At 36.6% G+C, this 19,106-nt stretch overlaps 1 protein-coding gene across 2 annotated transcripts in view; it reads right to left on the bottom strand.

The window, feature by feature from the left end:
• Nucleotides 1-19,106, bottom strand: part of LRBA (LPS responsive beige-like anchor protein) — a 400,341-nt gene that overhangs the window by 298,964 nt on the left and 82,271 nt on the right. The window contains exons 24-30 of one of the 2 annotated variants that reach the window (XM_029960309.1): nucleotides 17,927-18,080; nucleotides 17,335-17,515; nucleotides 15,925-16,052; nucleotides 15,437-15,544; nucleotides 12,769-12,940; nucleotides 11,716-12,154; nucleotides 1,931-2,064 (exon numbers count right to left, since the gene is read on the bottom strand). In XM_029960309.1, coding sequence (XP_029816169.1) covers nucleotides 1,931-2,064; nucleotides 11,716-12,154; nucleotides 12,769-12,940; nucleotides 15,437-15,544; nucleotides 15,925-16,052; nucleotides 17,335-17,515; nucleotides 17,927-18,080 — 1,316 coding nt within the window. Of the gene's footprint in view, nucleotides 1-1,930; nucleotides 2,065-11,715; nucleotides 12,155-12,768; nucleotides 12,941-15,436; nucleotides 15,545-15,924; nucleotides 16,053-16,569; nucleotides 16,615-17,334; nucleotides 17,516-17,926; nucleotides 18,081-19,106 lie in introns of those variants that run through there. The other variant, XM_018073461.2, reaches the window with a different exon arrangement.

Here is a 19,106-nt window from a genome sequence, read left to right as displayed (position 1 = left end):
TTTCTCATACATTCTACAGGCACAGGAGCACCTATTTTTTTCTTCTATACGTTCCTAAAAGATTGACTAAATCTGAAAATCAATGTTAGTCTGTTTTGTTTTTATTAAAAGCAAGTGAGTACTTGCTTCAGAAATTGTAATAATTAAGCCCTCATCTAATCAGGGTAAGTCAGTCAGAAGCTAACAAATTCACAATTATTTAAAACAATTTCAATGTAGGTGAGGTTTTTTTATTTTTCAAACAGATTAGCTTCTCAGAGCCAATCTTCACTAAAGAATTGTGACACTTCAAAAGACAGTTAATTCCCCTATTTCAAACACTAGTCCTAGATTAGTACAGTGCTACCTCCTGCAGTTTTGGTGACAAAATGGATTCTCCCCTTTACAAAAAGTAGGAACATACTAGATTTCAATAGCTTTTCTTTTCCTTTTTTGCAGCTGGAACAAAAACTGTTTGATTCTCCTGAGAAATGGAATGGGCAGTTGAAGATTGGCAACAAGCATCTTCCAGACACATGAGTACTAGAGGACATGATAACAGATCACATTTTTTTCCCCAGTCTTTGCAGTTTGGATATAAGTTCATAAAAACAGGAAGTGAGAAACTCAAACATTCAATAAATCACCAATAATCAGACATAACTTGAGACTTCCTCGATTTAAGATGCAAATCAGTTCTAAGTCTTGAAATCAAACTTCATGGGCATGATTATGAGATTCTATACAGCCTTGTGACTCAAACATGGCTAAGTAGAAAAGCATGCCTTTGACACAGCAAGGTTAAACATCATTTATCTCATACAAGAACAACCAGAAAGACTAAGGGTTCAAAAGAACACTTGTTTATAAACAACCTACTCAATTTTGTCCCCACTGAAAAAAACTGTCCAAAGCAATTAGTTTGGCATCAACACTGAATTTGACCTCAGGCTAAAGCTATTGGAAACACTTGTACATAATTTTCAGTTCTACTTAGCACTAACACATATATCCTTAGGCAAATACTCAAGAATTTATAAATAAGCTTATACTTTACATAATTAATCTGTAACAAAAAGTAGTCTTTAGAATACACCAGATTTACAAGTTAATATAGTATGCCTGCTTTACAAAATAGTGAGAAATCTTGAAATTATGACAAATATTGCTCAGACATTTGCATTTGTTGCAAAGTTGGGGCTTTTCTAATACAGCATTACTTTTGCTTTTTTTTTTATTTATAAACAGGTTAGTTTTTTAGATTTGTGTAGCCACAGCAGCAAAATTAGGAATAATAAAATGATCTGGGGGACAAATTCTCAGAAAATATCCAAAAGTATGACTTCTTATATTCATGAACCCTAGTGATGTCACTGACAATTGGTCCAGTCTAACTTAAAGCCAAGCCTATTTTCCTGGCCTTTGTTAGAGGCACAGGTACCAACTGCAGGCCTGCAAGCTGCTGTGTGAGAGTGTATGACAAAGTTTAGTCAAAGCAGTATGCAGGGTAAAAATGTCTCAAAGGTCCTTTTGTCTGACTTGATAATTTAGGACATACCACACACACTCCAGTAGTTTAAAAAAAGAAAAAAAAACCAAACAGAACGTAAAACAGTATCTTCCTAGATTACTGGCACATTTCCCCCCAAGAAAATACAACCAGCAATTAAGTATCAATATTCTTGGTACAAGTAAGACTCATATATACACACACATACCTATACACAAATCAGTAGGCAACTAATGGAAGGCAACTAATGACTTAATGTCTGAAAAACAACTGTTCTCACCAACAGTGTTTTGTGATATGGATAACTACTGAAAAAAATCTCACCTTAACAAATAACATGTAACAAAAAACTGTTTATTTATATTCCAAGTGAGTGGTGAGGGAAGAAAAAGCAACAGAGGAAGGGATGGTATTTAAGTTGTTTAATTTACCCTTACTTACCAGGAGATTCTCCTGACAGATCTGGGGCTTGGGCTGAATCTAAAGAAGAAACCACACTGACAGCATTTGTAGGAATACCAACTGCAGCTGTAGAAGAGGAAATGGTTGATTTCTTCGGTGGTACAACAACACTCCTAGGTGAAGACAGAAAGTTAGTAAATCCTACTGTATGTGAAGGTTCACACATCGTGATCCTCGTTTTTAATTCTAGTACTTATGTTCTATGTCCCGCAAAAGTACCATTCCTTCCCTACTTTCTTTTTCCATCATCTTTTGTAACCCACCTTAACCTAAAGGACACTTCATCCTTGTTTATGGTACCACCTTTTTATGGTACACTTTAACATCCCATCCACTTCCACAAAATCCCTGACAAACAAGCACACAGTTTGAAGATCACCAGGATAAATGTTCACCAACTGGGTTTTTCTTTTCACCTTAGTTTCCCCAAGACTTGGTTTTAAACTTCAGGTAACATTTACAAAAGATGTCATAGTATTTAAAAATAAAATATTAAGGTGAATTATCAAGACCAAAGATTGTCTTGAAGTCTACTACTGCTGGGATTCTAATGCAGAATAGAAGACTGACTGAAGAAGGATATACTGTGGTTAAAGCTATTCTAACACATATCCACATGCACATACAAATGTTCACACATCTTAAAAATATGGCTATGAATTTGAGTATATCTTGTCAATCAAGTTTTATTTATATAACAAAGTAAAACATTCTTTGGAGTTAAGAGAGAATCCCCACCCTTTATACAAGTTAAATGTCAGGCCTTACAGTCAGCATTAAAGACTACATCAGAGGAAAAGATGCAAAGTGACAAGTTAGGCATGGAGATTTATCTGACATGTTACTAAGACATCTATTTATGCTATACCAATTTCAATTAAATTGTAGTACTTTATTCCAAATACCTAAAAGGCCTTGTTAAGCATACGTTAAAGGCATTTTTAATTGCAAGTTAGCTCCATAAACATGCAAAACCCCAGCTAATGAGGTAAAGAGTACAGCTGATATATAATGTACTCCCACTGCAGCGCTTACTTTTAATTACCTGGTGTTAACCATAAGCCGAAAATCTTCAACATTCAATTTATTTAATCACATCTTTTGTTGACGGTAATATAACTACACACTGGAAGTATTCCCTTAATAGCTTTAAAAATATTCATTTTCTAAATAAAATAACTCAGAAACTTGACCTAAATTCAGGTGTGATAGCAACCGAAGAAGTTCTGTCAAATATTTCTAAAACAGTTTTTGCTGGAACCGGGGAGAGGAGGACTGACTGTATGTGACTCCCTTCTTCAGTCACAGGATGTCAAAAGATGTCACAGAAGCTAGACCACGTTACTGATTAAATCAACCCTTCTTAATGGCAGGAGTAGGCAGGCACCATACTTGGAGGCAGTACATGTCATATCATTATAAGGGTGACTGCTAATGTTAACTAGTCACTAAAAAAATAGAAGCAACAACACCTGAGCCCCAAGTCAAGATATTGTGCCTAAACCATGAATTTTCCTCTTATGTTCATGTCTGCTTCCCTGAAATATGAACAATGGACTTTAAAAAAAATATATATATTTAGACAGTTTTGTAAATTATAACTACATTACCAATTAATTTGGCATCACCCCGGTTTAAGAAGGGGATCTCTCACTCGATTCTGTGACATTCACCATGTGGAAACTGTTACTACTATTCTATAAAACACATTCAAACAGCTGGAAGGGGTTGGGAAATGAATACAAGTTTACTGAATACAAATTCACCTACACATAGTAAACTTTCAGACATTTCTCCAACATTCATGATACAGCACTGAAGCCCAGATGTATTCCTTCATGGATTTTAAGTTCTTTTACTGTATAGATATCTAATTCAAGAAATACTAATCAATAATATTAAACCCAAAATCATATAGATAGATTATAAATATGTGTCTATCCAGAGGGACTCCATGAGACCTTAGTGCATGATCTGGAAAATTTTCTTTGCACACCCACTAAGTTACAGAAACAATATCCTTTTGCTGCTAGCTAATACAGACACCATTATATTGGATGCAAGGTGATATGGGTGGGAGAATATTTAGTGACAAATTTTGGTGCACCTGTAGATGGAAGTTGTGAACACACAGGTTGTGTCTGTTCAAAACATGTAATTCATGTAATTAATTTTAAATTGGAAAACATCACATGACCTTGAGAATAAAAACAAATCTTATAGAGAAGCTTTCTGTTTCCAGGGCTTATAGTCCATGAGAATTCTCTCAAAACATCAAATCAGAAGGGCTGTGTCCTCTAAATGCCTACAAAGGCTACTGATCCTATTCTCTGATCCTAGAGCCCCAGGAACTAGGAAACAGGTTGCATTATAGGTTGTAAAGAACAAGACAGAAGCACACCTTAAAAAGAAAAAAATAAATGGCTGAATTTTGACTTATATATTAGAAAAGACCCCTTTTAGATAAAATTCAAGAAATGAACATGCTGGAAAGATCAAGAAGGAGTTTTAGAACAGGAGTAAGTTTTAGCACTACTAGAAGCAGCTCCTCACAGGGCAAGTAACAGCTCTGGAACTGCATGGGAGCAAGGAAGCCCGTGTGCAGACAGAGCTGTTACCTTAACACTGTTCCTCTGCAGCTGACAATGAGTGCAGACAAAAGAAATCCCAGTTAAAGAGCCTTCCATTCTCTGTGCTGTTTCTGACAAAACACTACATATTATCACTCCTTCATGTAAACTCCTACTGACCTTCAGAGTTCTTAAGTGTAGTTGCACTGAGGGAGTAGTTTCAGCAAGTTGTCAGACTCTCTCCAGCTACCCAAGGAAAGGTGCATTCAAGCAAAGGAATTAAGACTTTTTTTTCCCCTTGGGCTGCAACAGACAGCAGTAAATGACCACAACAGTCCCTTTTGCCTTTTAAGATCTTTTGTATACCTTCTCACCTTCAAATCTGCAGAAGTTTGGGAATACAAGTACAGCTGCTACTCTCACCTTCAGTGACTTACTTTCCAGGAAGTACATTTTAAAAAAAGGAACTATATATATTCTAACACTTCCAATATAGCTTTCAGAATCTAGCAATGGCATTCACTACAAGGAAGATACTCTGACTACTAGCACCAGGAAATCTGGCACTTGCAGCTGCAAAGTAGAGCTGTTATCAGGCTGCCTTTTTTTTTTTTTTAATTACCCAACATCATTCCTTTTGCTTTGATTCAAAGAATAAAAATGAATAATACATGTTTCAGACTTCGAAGTACAGAAGAACATATGCTGCTAAACAGTACATATGGGTGTGCCTGTGTACTCCAGAGTCACCACATGCTTTGAACAGGAGACACTGATTCTCACAAAGTTTTCTGAGAAACCCAGATTGTTTACTGAATCTCACTGAAAAAAGTTTTAGCTTTTAACTAAAAAAAAAAGATTTCAAAAAATCTACTTCATAAATTCAACAATAAAAAGGCCCTTCTAGATCTCGGGTCCTTGGAAGAAAACAGAGGCTTTGAAAAACTCACTATAAAGCTGTTTTCTAGCCTTGGACTAGTTCTGAAGAGAATTTATTTTAGATAGCAATCTGCAACAGTCAACTGAAATTATTCCTCTTTGCGAGCCAAAATAAAATAAACAGTATTTCTGGTGAGGAAAGAAGGTCCCTTCCGAGAGCTGTGTCAATCTGAAGAGCACAGCCAAAAGAAATGTTGGATATTGTCCAAAAACGTGATGTAAGAAATCCCCAAATTGTGAATGTACTTTGTCTTCTGCTCAGTTGACATGACCCTCTGATGCAAAAAAACCCCTTAAAATAGTTCAAGAATCACAAACCAAAACATCAAAGTATCTTGGCATAATGACTTGGCAGCTGTGCATTGCTGCATTATTGGTAATGTAATATTTATTGCCTTGTATGTTCTCCTTTTCAACAGTGCAAAATGACCAGTGCTACAGCTGCAGGATTTGGTTTAGGAGCTTCCATTTCCAAACCTCCTTCAAATGTATGGAAGTTCATTTCAGCAATCACAAGGATTCATATTTACCACATACTGGCAAGCAAATTAAGATTTCTGCAGCATAGACATTGGTCATATTTCTTTATTTACATTCTGAAATTCCTATGTTTTTCCTTCTCTGTGTAGCAAAACGATATTTTCTTTGAATATTTAAGTGGAAATGCAACCACGTTCAAACAGAAATATTTGCCATTAACTACCAATGTTCCTTTGTGTTGTTCTTTCAGAAGATTATTTAAATGCTAATATAAGGAAAATGAATGCAACTGGCAGAAAGAATGCGAGACAGTGGAAAATCAAGATTAAATATTGCAGTAAATAAACTCTGTGGAAAACAGTGTTTAGTCCATTATTAAATCAGGTAAATTTGTCAGAAGTGTCTTAGAAATTAATGTGCTTTCAACTTCCCTTAACTAATAAGGCATTTGCTTTTAAAGAGTACACGGATAAGACAGTCTTTTTTTTGGACCTAAACTGACAAGCATTTCTTAAAAAGTTAAATATTGCCACACACGAATAAAATATTCATCGATAAGTGGCTTTACAGTACATTTCCTCAGATCTACAAAAATATTTTAAAAAGCATTTGTAATCGTGCATTAATTTCCCCAGAACAACAACGTACTTAAGCAACCTCACACACGAGCAGAGATGCCTCACAGGGAAAAAAAGCATCAATACATTTTACTCCTTAAGATTCACATTATCCCACCTCTTAAACTAATTCTGTATTTTTGAGTTACATTTGTATATTAAAACAGCCATTACCATAATATTCAAACACAGGAAAAATAAAATAAACCAGAAAAACTGCACAAAAAAATATTCTTACGGTCTATTTCAAGGAGACCTCAAGCACTACTAAGTAAGAATGATACTTCTGAACGCCTCATTTACATGACTGTATTAGATGTTTGCCTTTTTTTTTCATTTAAAATCAAATATTTAAGGTTTAAAGTAAGAATTTACAGCACGTGAACTGATAAACATAGGTCAGGCATAGTGAGAACTAGCCACCATAAATACATCTTAGCCAGAAGGTCAGTGTGTTATTAGTCCCAATTATGCTGAAGTGTAAGAAGTCTTCGTGTTGCAGACAATTATTCACTGCTGAATGAGCACAGACCACTGAGCTGAACACTGACTTCCCTCACAGACAAAGGCTTACACAATAATGATCTATTCTGCCAAATTCTATAAGGATTTACTTATTGAACCCTTCCTCGGTTTCAGATCACTGATTCTTCTGTTTCAATATAAAGATAGAAAATATCTACACGTCCTGAAATTTTAGGATTTTCCCAAGTGTTTATTTTTCACGAAGTTGGCAAGTCCCCATTTCATTTTAAATACATTTCAAGTTACAAATTTTCCTTGGGTACAAGTCAAATATTCCTAATACAACACAGGGCAGCCCAAGCTGATGACCTCACTGTAATTTAAAAATATTTACATGAGCTCTGATTCCTCTTGACAGATTTATACAGATTCATTCTTAGCATTCTATTTCTAAGCACTGAAAAGCCACAAAGGTGACAGTTTGTTTGTATACCTATAGGATAGTGGTTTTAATTCAAAACCAAAAGAAAACAGCCTTGTTCCAGGCTACCAAAACGATGCCCACTGCAAGGCAAAGACCAGTAAAGAGGATCAGAGATTTATTTCCACCTCTACTTTGTGAGGCAGGAAAGCAGCCTGCCATGTCAGTGTCCTTCTATGGGCTCTGCTGTCTGTAGATAATACCCATTGTCTTATGTCTCCCTTGAAATACCCAAGGAGAAAGGAAGAATAAGAGACTCTCAAAACCATGAGAGATCAGAGGGTGGGGGGAAGGGAAGAGAAGATATGATAGAAAGAACACAATCGATCTTGTAAGAGAACTTTAAAATCAGCTTGGCAGGGAGAAGACTTCAAATGGTTTGGCTCTTCAGCCCCTACAGAATGTAAATTGTTGGTGTGCTGAAAGAGCTGAGCTTTTCATCACAGCACATGTGCCTTTATCTGCAGATCCCCCATTCTCATATTCTCTACCTACACCTGGTAGACTTAATCTTGTCAACAACGAGTGTATTCTTTTTGCATTTGAGGCCCAAGTCAATGAAGCCTAAACTGTATTCATTCCATATAAAAAAGGCACTTCAATGAAATTTAACCAAAATACCACAACCAACCCGTTACAAAGGCACATGCATGCCACTGACTGACAAACAAGTAAACATAGTCTGAGCCAAACCAAGCAGCTTATAGATGATGTTCCAAAAAGATAAACAAGCTTAGTAACATATCTGTTCTGTAAGTTACAGCACAGCTGCAGATTTAAGCTCTATGGTACAAGATCACGATGTAAGAGCCTATATTCCTCCTAACCCTCAGCATCAGCTTCCTATAATGACATGGTTATTGAATGCTTCCACAACAAGCAGCAGAATCCAGGAGAGACCAAAATTTTATTTTAAAGTGCACAGTAAAAATAGCAAGTGATAGGTTATGGGTTTTATTAAACTGAAGAGAAATGTCATCTCTCATTTCATCCCAAGCTTCGGTTATTTTTATTTCTGTTTTATTTAAATTTGCCTGCATTAACCTGCCCTCCTTTTTCTACAAGATTACTACTAAATAAGAAAACTGCTGGTTTAGGACACACTGAAATTGGAACATTAACTCATGTCCCTATGGATCTTGGGAAAAAGCCAATGCAAGTCTTGAACTTTATCGTGATAAACCCCTGGCACCCACTAATCACAAGATTGTATCTTCACATAAGATAAGGGGAAGACTTTTGGCATGGGAATGAACACATACACCTAGCTGTTTGCAAAGGCTTGCAACCTGGCAGCCTTTCAGTAAGGTTTCACTCACATAGCTGTTACTGTATACTCTCCAGCTATGGCTGGGAAGTTGATAATCCTTAAGATATGAGGAGAGTTTTGATTTCTGACACAGCATTCCTGAGATAAATGCAGGATCAGAGAGATGCTTTGAAATTCCCAGAGATACCCTGCTGGTAAACTGCTACATGGGAACAACTTTTAACAAAGTGCCTCTAAAAAGAAAAAAAAAAAATTAACTCACAGAACTTGTGTTTGCCATCAAACAATATACTAAATGTAAACCAGACACAGAAAATAAGAGAGCATCCCAAAGCCGGTTTTCCCAAAAAAACTTTCACAACATAACTTCGTATTTTTGTCTACCCCAGAGATGAGCTACTATTTCAAACTCTATTCCAATTTCTTGTAAAAAGGGTGATTCTTTTTTTTTATCCCTGGCACAATTCCTCCCCACTGCTGTCACCAGGTGTCATTTCAGAGCATAAACTTGTATTTTAAGCAGTCACACTGCATAAAGATGCAGTCACCTTCAAGTGGCCACGAAAGTTTCCTGTCTATGTAACTTTAAATAAGTTTCATATACACAGTTATTTTGTCTTTATAACTCATTTCTTAGCTAGTTAGCAACATGCTTTATCATATATCAACATATTTACCATAGATGCAAGATTGTGCATGTCACTACCAGATGATAACTGATTAGAGGTAAGACGTCTGCATCATTAAGTACACTTCTGCCTACCAGACATACCCACAAAAGCAAGGAAATGAAAAATTCAGGCAAAACACAGGGCCACTGACATACTGAGGTCACATGCAACTGCTGAAGGACAAAATACTTCATACTGCTTCATGATCTCCTCTTATATTTATCCCCACCCACTAAACACAAAATCATTGGAAACAAACACCCACAAGTTTTCACTGTGGAGTAATCCAGCTACAAAAACTCTACAAAATCCCTTGCCCTCTGCTCTTCCATCCAAAAGCACAGTGCTGTCCACTGCTTCAGTCCATGCACTCCTTTCACTCCTCTGTGTATATTCTTTCATGAGACCAGCTTCCTTTCAGTAATGATGCAGTAACTGTGCCTCAAGGTTAAGTGAAAGAATTGCAAGAGTTGTTACAAATGGTTGGCTCTTTGGAGATGGAAAAAGAAAAGTAGGATCCATCCAGGACACTGTAGCGCCGGAAAAGTAAAAGGGTAAAATAGTCATTAGTTCAACTTTTCAGTATCTTGCTTCATGAAGCACACCACAGTTTAAGGGGTTTTTTTGTTGTGTTATTTGAGTGACTTTGCAACTATACAGATAAAAGAACACAAAACTGCAAGTGACTGAAGGGCTGCTATCAGTGCCCAGTATTTCATTACTGTATATGTGATCAAATTAAATTGTACAGCTTCCTCTGTATGTCAGCTACCAGGACTGCAAGTGCCCCATTGTTTCCTGTCTAGTTAACTTGCTTTACACCACTTCAAATCAAATTTTCACAAGCAGCACAAACCTTCAGTTTCAACAATAGCTAAAAAATTACTCCTCAATGCAACAGGCACTTCTGCATCAGATCTCCAGACAGATGTTACTTTGTGGATGCAATCTCTATCAAGCAGCAATGAATAATAAGAATTTTATGAGAAAAAACACCACTCACAGACTAAAACATTACACTCTTTAACATCGACTGCCCACGTGTAGCAAAGAGCAATGAGACACCTCAAAGTAAAATTGCCAAAAGCACTTGGGCAGCAGCAGGGAGAGAGGTGTGACAAGTTCTAATTCAGTGTACCCCTTCTACCAATTTCCCCCTCTGCCTCCATCCTCCTACTGCTCTCAAAACAAGTCCTCCTGTTTAGCATCACAAACAGAACACAGTATTTACTTTGAGACAAGAGCAAGCGGCCAAATGCTGGCTGGCACACACCATCTGTGTCTAATCTAGCCAGACAACCACCACTGTCTCTTCCCCCACTAGTGATACGGCAATCTGAGTTGAGAAGACATGCTGTGACAGCTGCATCCATACCCCTGGCAGAGCTTCACTCCTTTCTTGGGTCATCTGTTAGTTTGAACAAGGCAGCCATAGACTGCAAAGACATCAGAGCCAGAGGAAGCTCAGGAATAAGCAGGGGATGAGATACCAGTATATTAACACGGGATCCCCTTGCACCAGATCGACTGCAGGATTTCTGGATACCATCAAGGCTTTTCTAGAGGCAGGAATGTGAGTGTTATGGGATTCTTTCTTTTGTTCTTTGTTGTTTTGGGGAATCCTGAAGAGGCAAAAGTCAGCAAGTCTAGTAAAAGACAGTGTGGTCTACTATACTTTGGAAAAGATAAGGAGCTAATGAGACTGAGATATAGGGGACACCAAAATTATTATCAGGAAAGAGTCACTTCATTTTATTTCTGCAGGCCTTTAAAACCAACTAAATATGCACAGCAGTCCTCATTTGCCACTAGATACATTTTGGAAGAGAACAGAAAAGACAAAAGAACAGTTTACACTCCTAATCTTTTCTTTTACTCTTCCAGTCATTTCTAGGCAATTTATCGGCCATCTTGCTATATTGCTTCTGAGCTGTAACAGGTATGGAGACAGGGCAGTTAAGTCTTATAAGGAGGTGCTGGCTTCAAGACCTTCAAGTACAACTCAATCACCAGTCATTTTTCTTTTCCACAGTCTTTCATAGCATGACATAGCAACCCATACAACGCAGAATATACCTTCATGAAAAACCTGTGTGATGTCAGTAACTTGGTAGCCAAAGGTTCTACTTCTCGATCAAAGCATCTTGATTACTATTAAACTCTAGATGACCTTGTACCTGAGTTCCAGTGAACTGAAGTGTGAGGTTTCCTGTTCCTTATAGATACCCTACGCAAAACTAAACAGCCCAAATATTTCAGATGTCACATTACCTGTCAAAGGAATGGAACTGTACAGGCTGCTCAGCAGCTCCATCACCAAGAACTCCAAGGAAGGTCGGTGGAAGAAGAGCAGCATCCACTGCAGTCCCATCAGCGGGTGTGCTGACCAGGCTTCTCAAGATGTCCTTTACATTGACATTTTTTGCAGCTGGTACAGAACCTGCAGGTTTACTGTCTTCAGTTCCTGTCTCACTTCTGCCCTCCTGAGACTTATTTACTTCTAACGAGAGCGTGCACAGTACTTCACTGATTGCATCTGGACCTGCACTGACATTCAGAGATCCTGCTTCAGCAGCACCACTCGAATTGTTTGTTTGTCCTGAAGCTGCTTCCTCCCCGAGACCAGAATCCCTTCTTTGTATAGATGCTGCACTTTCTGAATCTTCCGTAGAGGCTGAAGCACCAAGAGCAGCAGACGGGTTTTCCACAACTGTTCATACCAAAAAAACAGAAAACACATTTAAAGGTCATTATTAACAGAGCTGCATTCACCACATTGCTCCTGAAGAAGTAACAGCAATAGAAGACAAGTGAAATAACACAGCCATAAGTGTTTCTTCTTGCCTACTTAGAGATTTAATATATTTGTAAGTATTTAATAGGAAATTTAGAAGATAAAAATTTCCTTCTAATTCCTGAGAAGCCTGAAAAATTGTAAAATCCAAAAATTAAGACAAGGAAATAGAAGATATTGACACATCAGTCAAAGAATGAAAATTAACTGGAGTCTGACAGTGGGAAAAAAGCTGGCAGTCTATGCTTATGCACACTTAACCTTACAAATAATGTACAGTAAAATTTCTGCAACAAATATTCATGAATACTTAGCTGCTTCAGTGAGATTAGCCACCTCTACAAAGCATAATCAACTTACAGTTTTTTTCTTAGATCAGAAGAAGAAATACAAATACTGAGGCAAACTGAACACTATAATGTTGTTTATTTCAGTAGTTACAATGCACATATTTCTGTACATTTTCACATGGACTTCTACAGAATTTTAAGCCACGTTATTTTCATTTGGTCAAATAATTAACAGTTCACCTGTAGTAGGAGTCTCATTATTTTCATTCTCTGATCCCTTGCATGACTGGCTTTGGTTTGGTGGTCGTCTTTCATTCTGAGGTTCCAGTATATCTCTGTATTTTGAAACCATGAGCACAGAAATAAAATACACAACAGCCAAAGCCAAAAATTGAGCCTGTTTACTATCCTCCTGTAAAAAAAAAAAAAAAGAGACACACACAGATTTTTCCATTACAATTTCAGCAGCATGTTTATTTTTCTGTAAAGTATGCCCAGCGCTACCATAAACAGACCGAGAGTAAACTGATATGTCAACAATGGAAGAACAATATTCTCTAGTCACAGTTTGTCTCACCTATAAAGGTGGGGAATACAGCAATTGTATTCAAGTGGCACTAATACTTCCATTTTTCATTTATAAATATGACAACTTTGGCTAAGGTTGTGTGTTTTGACTACATGCTTCGAATTAGTGCAGGGACTAGGTCCCCTTTATTTACAGGTGTTTCTTCTACTACATTTCCTCAGAAGTGCCAAGACACTAACAGCATTTGCTGTGAAGTACAACAGGTAAGCACACTCAACCAAACTATAATGTATCAATGAAGGAGGTGAAACAAAATACAGAACCAGCATTAGGATTTAATTTCATCATCACATAGTCCAGATGGATGTAATGTACTATGTGCAATTTAAACAAGAGTATGCATTTGCATTACAGCTCTAACTTTATACAGAGATTTTAAGAAAACCTTAAAAACAAATCTTAATATGAACTATGCCATGTTCTTCCCCAGAGCTCTCAGTTGCTCCTAGTGAAGCAGAGGGAAGACCAGACATTAAGATTTAGCCTAAGCCTGCCCCCTTTGGTTGCCAAAAGAAGAAAAGTTTCATACACTTAGGGATAACAAGAGAATAGAATAGTTGGATTCTCACTGACTAATCAGTAAGAAGAAGGGTGTTTGGGGTTTTGTACCCTTCATTTACATCAAGGCTGAGGTGACAGTCAATTTTTTCCTCTGAGAAGTTCAGAGAAACTAAGTTAAACTATAAAGCTCATTCTATCATGATTGTAAGTGCTTATTGAAGCTCCATATTCCATGAAGAGCTCTTTAATAAACAATATTGGGAGAAGTTTATGAGAAGTTCTCTATTAAGAACTAGATAATGTAGCTGGATCCTATCTGTTGCACTGAAAAAAACAACCTATATTCACCTTGGCTCAACTCAAAATCTTAACTTCCATAGGACAAGGCAGAAACAGTAGGGTATTAACAGGTTGGCAAAAGGCAAGCACAGTGTGAGATTAGGGGAAATTGCCTACAATGATAGGGATTATAAAGAATTTTCTTACTAGATCAATCTTTGCAAGACAGTTTCCAACTGTACTTAATAAAATTGTGATTCAGTGAATTAGCACTACCCACTTCTTTATTTTTTTCAGCAAAGTTTGTAGAACTGCTTGAAATAAAGCTCATGTATCATTGTAAGTACTACTACTGGTGGTTAAGTGGATTCCATCCAAATTCCTCCTATACAGGTTCAAATTATGCCCAACCATGATTCTCTGTGCCGAATACAATGTAAGAAACTGCATGCGAAGAACACATTTAGATGCAAGTGTAAACAGCTCAGATAAAAACTATTCCAAAATAGACCTTTCAAAGTCTGCTTCTTCTCCACAGCTCAACACCTTTGCCAAAAAGCAGAGCTATTGCATCATTTCATATTTATTGTGAAACAGAAAGCCAGTGGATTAGATATGTAAAAAAAAGCAGCTGTGTATGTTTTGTTTTGGTGGACTTTTTTAAAGCAAAAAATGAGTTCACAAAATGTGCTTGAAGATTGCATTATTAGGATTATTTTAGTTGCCACCAGTATGGCAGGTTCAATTCCTGTTACTCTTTTGCACACTGATATCAAAGTAGGGGTTAAAAAAAGCTTGTTTCAATCAATAAACACTATAAAGATAAAACTCTCTATTCTAGATAGAATAAAAGTCACTGTATAAATCATTACATTTGCTAAACAGTCCTATTATTGTAAAGTAAGTTCTGGTGTCCAAGCTTGTGGCCACCAATGACTCACAGCCATTATAGCTGCCCTATTTGCTTACAGAGGTGTTTTTTTCAAGCAATCAATCTCAATTTCCTCAATATCAGCTATAAAGTTGCTGACACAGAGCAAAGATATTTTTAGTCAATTCAAGACTAAAAAACATATGCATACTTACAGCACATGCACACAAATTGGTTCCTCTGAGGGGAAGTAAACGAATTAGAGATGACCTCTAATTTCTAATTAGCTAGAAAGATACTCATTTTTCATAAACATCTTTATGATACATAGTATACATAAGCAGTTTGTCTATGTACCAAAGTGTGTGCAAGTACACAGCTGTACCAAACACAACATATTTAATATACAACAGGCAGAATTCCAGAGAATCAGCTCTTAGGAAAACACCAAAGAGCGTGATCAGCAGGCAGTTGGGCTTCACCTCTCCCTCCTTCCAATCCTAAACACCGCAACAGCTGCAGAGTATTACGAGCTCCTAATTACTGTGAGCAGTGTTCCCTTTCTGTACATTCAATTTAGCCAAACTGTGTAACACAAAGAAAGTGTTGAGCAAACAGATATATGCAGAAATCTAGCTACAAAGAAAACAACCTTATTTGCAACTTACTATATCTCTGAACACTACTGCTCGAAGGCGATTAATATCCATATCCTGCAGAAGCCTGTCGTGGTCTCGTATTGGAGAAATGCCACCAGTCACAATGTCCACTGGACTCTATTGAAAAAAAAAAAACAAACACATAATTGTTCAAGGTTCTGTTTTTAAAAGCATTCCACCAAGAATCATTAATTGTGTACCAGCACCCACTGCACATCATATTGTCATAATTGGAGCACAAAGATCAGATATGCATTTCATCTTTAAAATTAAAAAAAAAAATCTGGCAAATTTTTGTGACAGATTTATTTCCCCGTGAAAAGCTAAAAGTATAAATGTTAAATTCACATCTTAGAAAAACTATTTCAGAATTTCCAGGCCTCGTACCCTTCGATTATTAAAATAGCAGTGGTGCAAGTATAAATCTAATAACTTATCCCTCTGTACAGAGTAATAATTACTGAATTTTGTGCTCCTGAATGTGGTCTTAAACTTGCCTTTGCTGCAGTCTTTCCTGATCCTATAATGCCTTGCACTGGTTTCTGGTTCTTTCCAATGTCTCCAACAGGTTTCATCTGTGCATGCTGCTGACACTCCAAGCAATTTCTTACTGCTATTGCACATACTTGAAGGGAAAACAAATGTTAAGAATTATTCTGAGAAATATTATTGTCTATATTCCCTCACAGAGATGTAAAACACAGTTCTGCTTATCACTTAAACTAAAAAGTTTACACACATCAGCAAAACATTTTGCTTCAACAAGTTTTAAATAGTTGCAAAACAGTGCTCAAAAGTCTTTAATAATTTACAACTGAAAATTAATACTAAACTATTAGAACACACGTGCTGTATCTAATGCATACTTTAAAGTGAGCAAGTTATCATCCCTCATTGCAATTTCACCATGCATACAACCACAGGGTGGGTAGGGTGAAGGCAGCTAAATTTCACAGACTAGCAAGGGAGAAAGACAAGTGATACACTAGTGAAACAAATGGCAACGTTTGCTTCACAATACTCTGTTACTCTTGGACTAAATGTTCTCTGAATTTACACAATTTATTTTTTTTTTTAGCTGCACAACTGTGCCCTGTTTCATCTACTAGTATTATTTTCAAAGGAAAAAAGAACTACCCCACCTCTATACCTGTTTGCATCCCATAAATCTTGTTCTACCTGCACAAAGTTTTAATTGCCTAGAAAGGGAGAGGAAGGCTAGTTACTGTTGAGGCTCTGAGCTGCTCTGGCACTCATGCAAATTAAACTTTTCATTACAAAAAGTCTTAGAGCATGCAACTAGCACGAATACTCTCCTCCTGCATTAACTACCTGGACCCTTTTATAATCTTGTATGTTCTTATTTCCAGAATATTTGTTACTTTCTTAGGTAATGACTCCTTTCTTTCAATCCAATTTGATGCAAATTTACTGTAATAACTGGATACACCAACTGTCCAATTTGAACCCTTCAGTAATTTACATCTCTAGTTTTCACCATACCTTCATCTCCTGATCTCAGGCTTTACACATCTTTTCTAAGTATTGAAAAAGTTCACAGGTTTTCACATAGTACAAGATTACTTTCTGTTAAACTGCTATATTCTCAGCCCTGACTATATGGGGAACTCAGGTAAAAGAAATATCTTCATAGATAAAATGAAAACATGCATACACCAACAGTGGGGCTACCAAACTTATTTATTTTATTTAAACTTCTAAAGATGAATATATATGCACTGCAGTACAGTAACAGTAAAATAGTAAAAGACCTTAAAGTTTGACTAAATTTAATCTTGATTTAACAAAACAAAGGATGGGGGAAAAAAAAATAAACCACTCTAACAGCTGCTAACTATTTAGTAACAGCAAGCTCCTATGCTCATTAAATGGTTTTATTTGCTTACCCAGACGAAGGCATTGTCGCAGAATTCCTCCAGATGACATGTTTTTCTCAGACTCAATTTCAGTGAAACCAAGAGAGCTTGCAAAAATTAGCACATCCACAAGGTTGATTAATCTCTGGAGAAATGTTAAAGATGCTTCTACTGAAAGCCCTTGAGTTGGCTCAATACTCTCCAATTCATGCTACACAGAGAAAAGTTGAAAGCAACATTTACTTCTTCACAAAGGTAATATTCCTACAACCTAAATGATGAAAAATGTGTGCTGGAAGTTAATTATCAGCCACATTCAAAAGTAATAATTAGTCATATTCTATGAACAATCATTATTATTGGGATTTCATCCCATTATAGACCACTGTGGGGCAATGAAGGCAGGTAACCTCTTTTTATGTCTTCAGGCAAAGAAGGCAAGCATTCAATTTATCTTAGGGAAAGCATAGGGGTAGCAAAGGGAGGAAAGAGATGTCTGTAGAATTATCCCATATGCATTTCCTGTTTCCCAAAAGGACAGATATAATACTTAATACACTCCATAAATGGAAGGCATCCTCCCAGAAGTGATAAATTTTCAAATGAAAATGGAATTTCTTACAGTAGCAGACGTGGCAGCAGAAAGCAATGGCAATATACCACCACAGGCCATGATCATGTTGTCCATCACTTGAGAGATGAGGTGAATTGTGTTGTGCACAAATACGACATTGTCACTGCTATTCACAAAGTCCATCACAGTTTTGGTAGAATGGCTGTCCAAAAATAAAAAAATTCAGAATACAGCTTTATTTTTGTGGTATTTTAGCACATTTAGGTTTTCACAAAACTAAAACCAGAAAGTTAGCAGTAGGGCAGCAAATAACACATGACTGTAAAGGTCAACTGATGTGCCTCAATCTAAACCTAAAACTACCTTTCCTTTCTGTTCTTAAACTGCTAAGGATCACAGATTGCTAAAAACACTGAGATGTGCATTAATCATCATTTGGATAAAGATACATTATAGGCTGGTCTATGACTACTTGCTATAGTAAAAGTCACTGTATCCAGAAATAGAATACAGTTTCCTGGATCTGTGAAGTAGATTTGAACTTAAATCTTTGGAAAACTAAAGCAACAACGTACAACACTTACACAAAAACTCTGCAAAACAGAAGCTAAATCAAAAATACATTTCACCTGTATCTGATGATGTTATGATAGACTAACTTACACACACCCTAAAAACTATAGTCAGACAAAAATTCACCTCAGTTTAAATTGTTTTAATCACTTAAATACTCCATGCCTTCATCTTTTTTATCAGGTCAGTGCAGCTATATGGTTCAATTTAAATTTGACATTCACTATTACAAGCTAACAATACACACCACTCTTATTCAAGATATTAAATCTTTATATTAAAATGCAGAATTACCACCATTTTCAAAGATGTTGATGACTACATTCCAGATCTCTGTTACAAGGTAATTTTCAAATGAAAATCTGTATTCACAGAACCCTATCAAAGCAGCAAGGTAGTGTGGTGTAAATGCAGGAGTAAGAAACACTATTTTGGATACATTATCTTTTTTTTTAGTCCGTGTTTAGATACTTATAAAGACACAGGCCCTTACATACATTAGGAAAACGAAAATCTTGGTCCAATAAAAATCAACAGCACAACTGCCATAGGTTTATATGTAGCCAGGATTTCAGTCAAAATCTATGTGTAGGTCCTCAACCAATACACATGCATGTCTGTAAAAAGCTGAAACAAAATTTTTGAGAATAATTTG

The sequence above is a fragment of the Manacus vitellinus genome, unplaced genomic scaffold (assembly GCF_001715985.3).
Source record: "Manacus vitellinus isolate BGI_N305 unplaced genomic scaffold, ASM171598v3 scaffold_0_pilon, whole genome shotgun sequence".
Lineage (NCBI taxonomy): Eukaryota > Metazoa > Chordata > Aves > Passeriformes > Pipridae > Manacus > Manacus vitellinus.
Note: the sequence above shows the minus strand (reverse complement) of the source record. Positions and strands in the feature narration are given on the sequence as shown.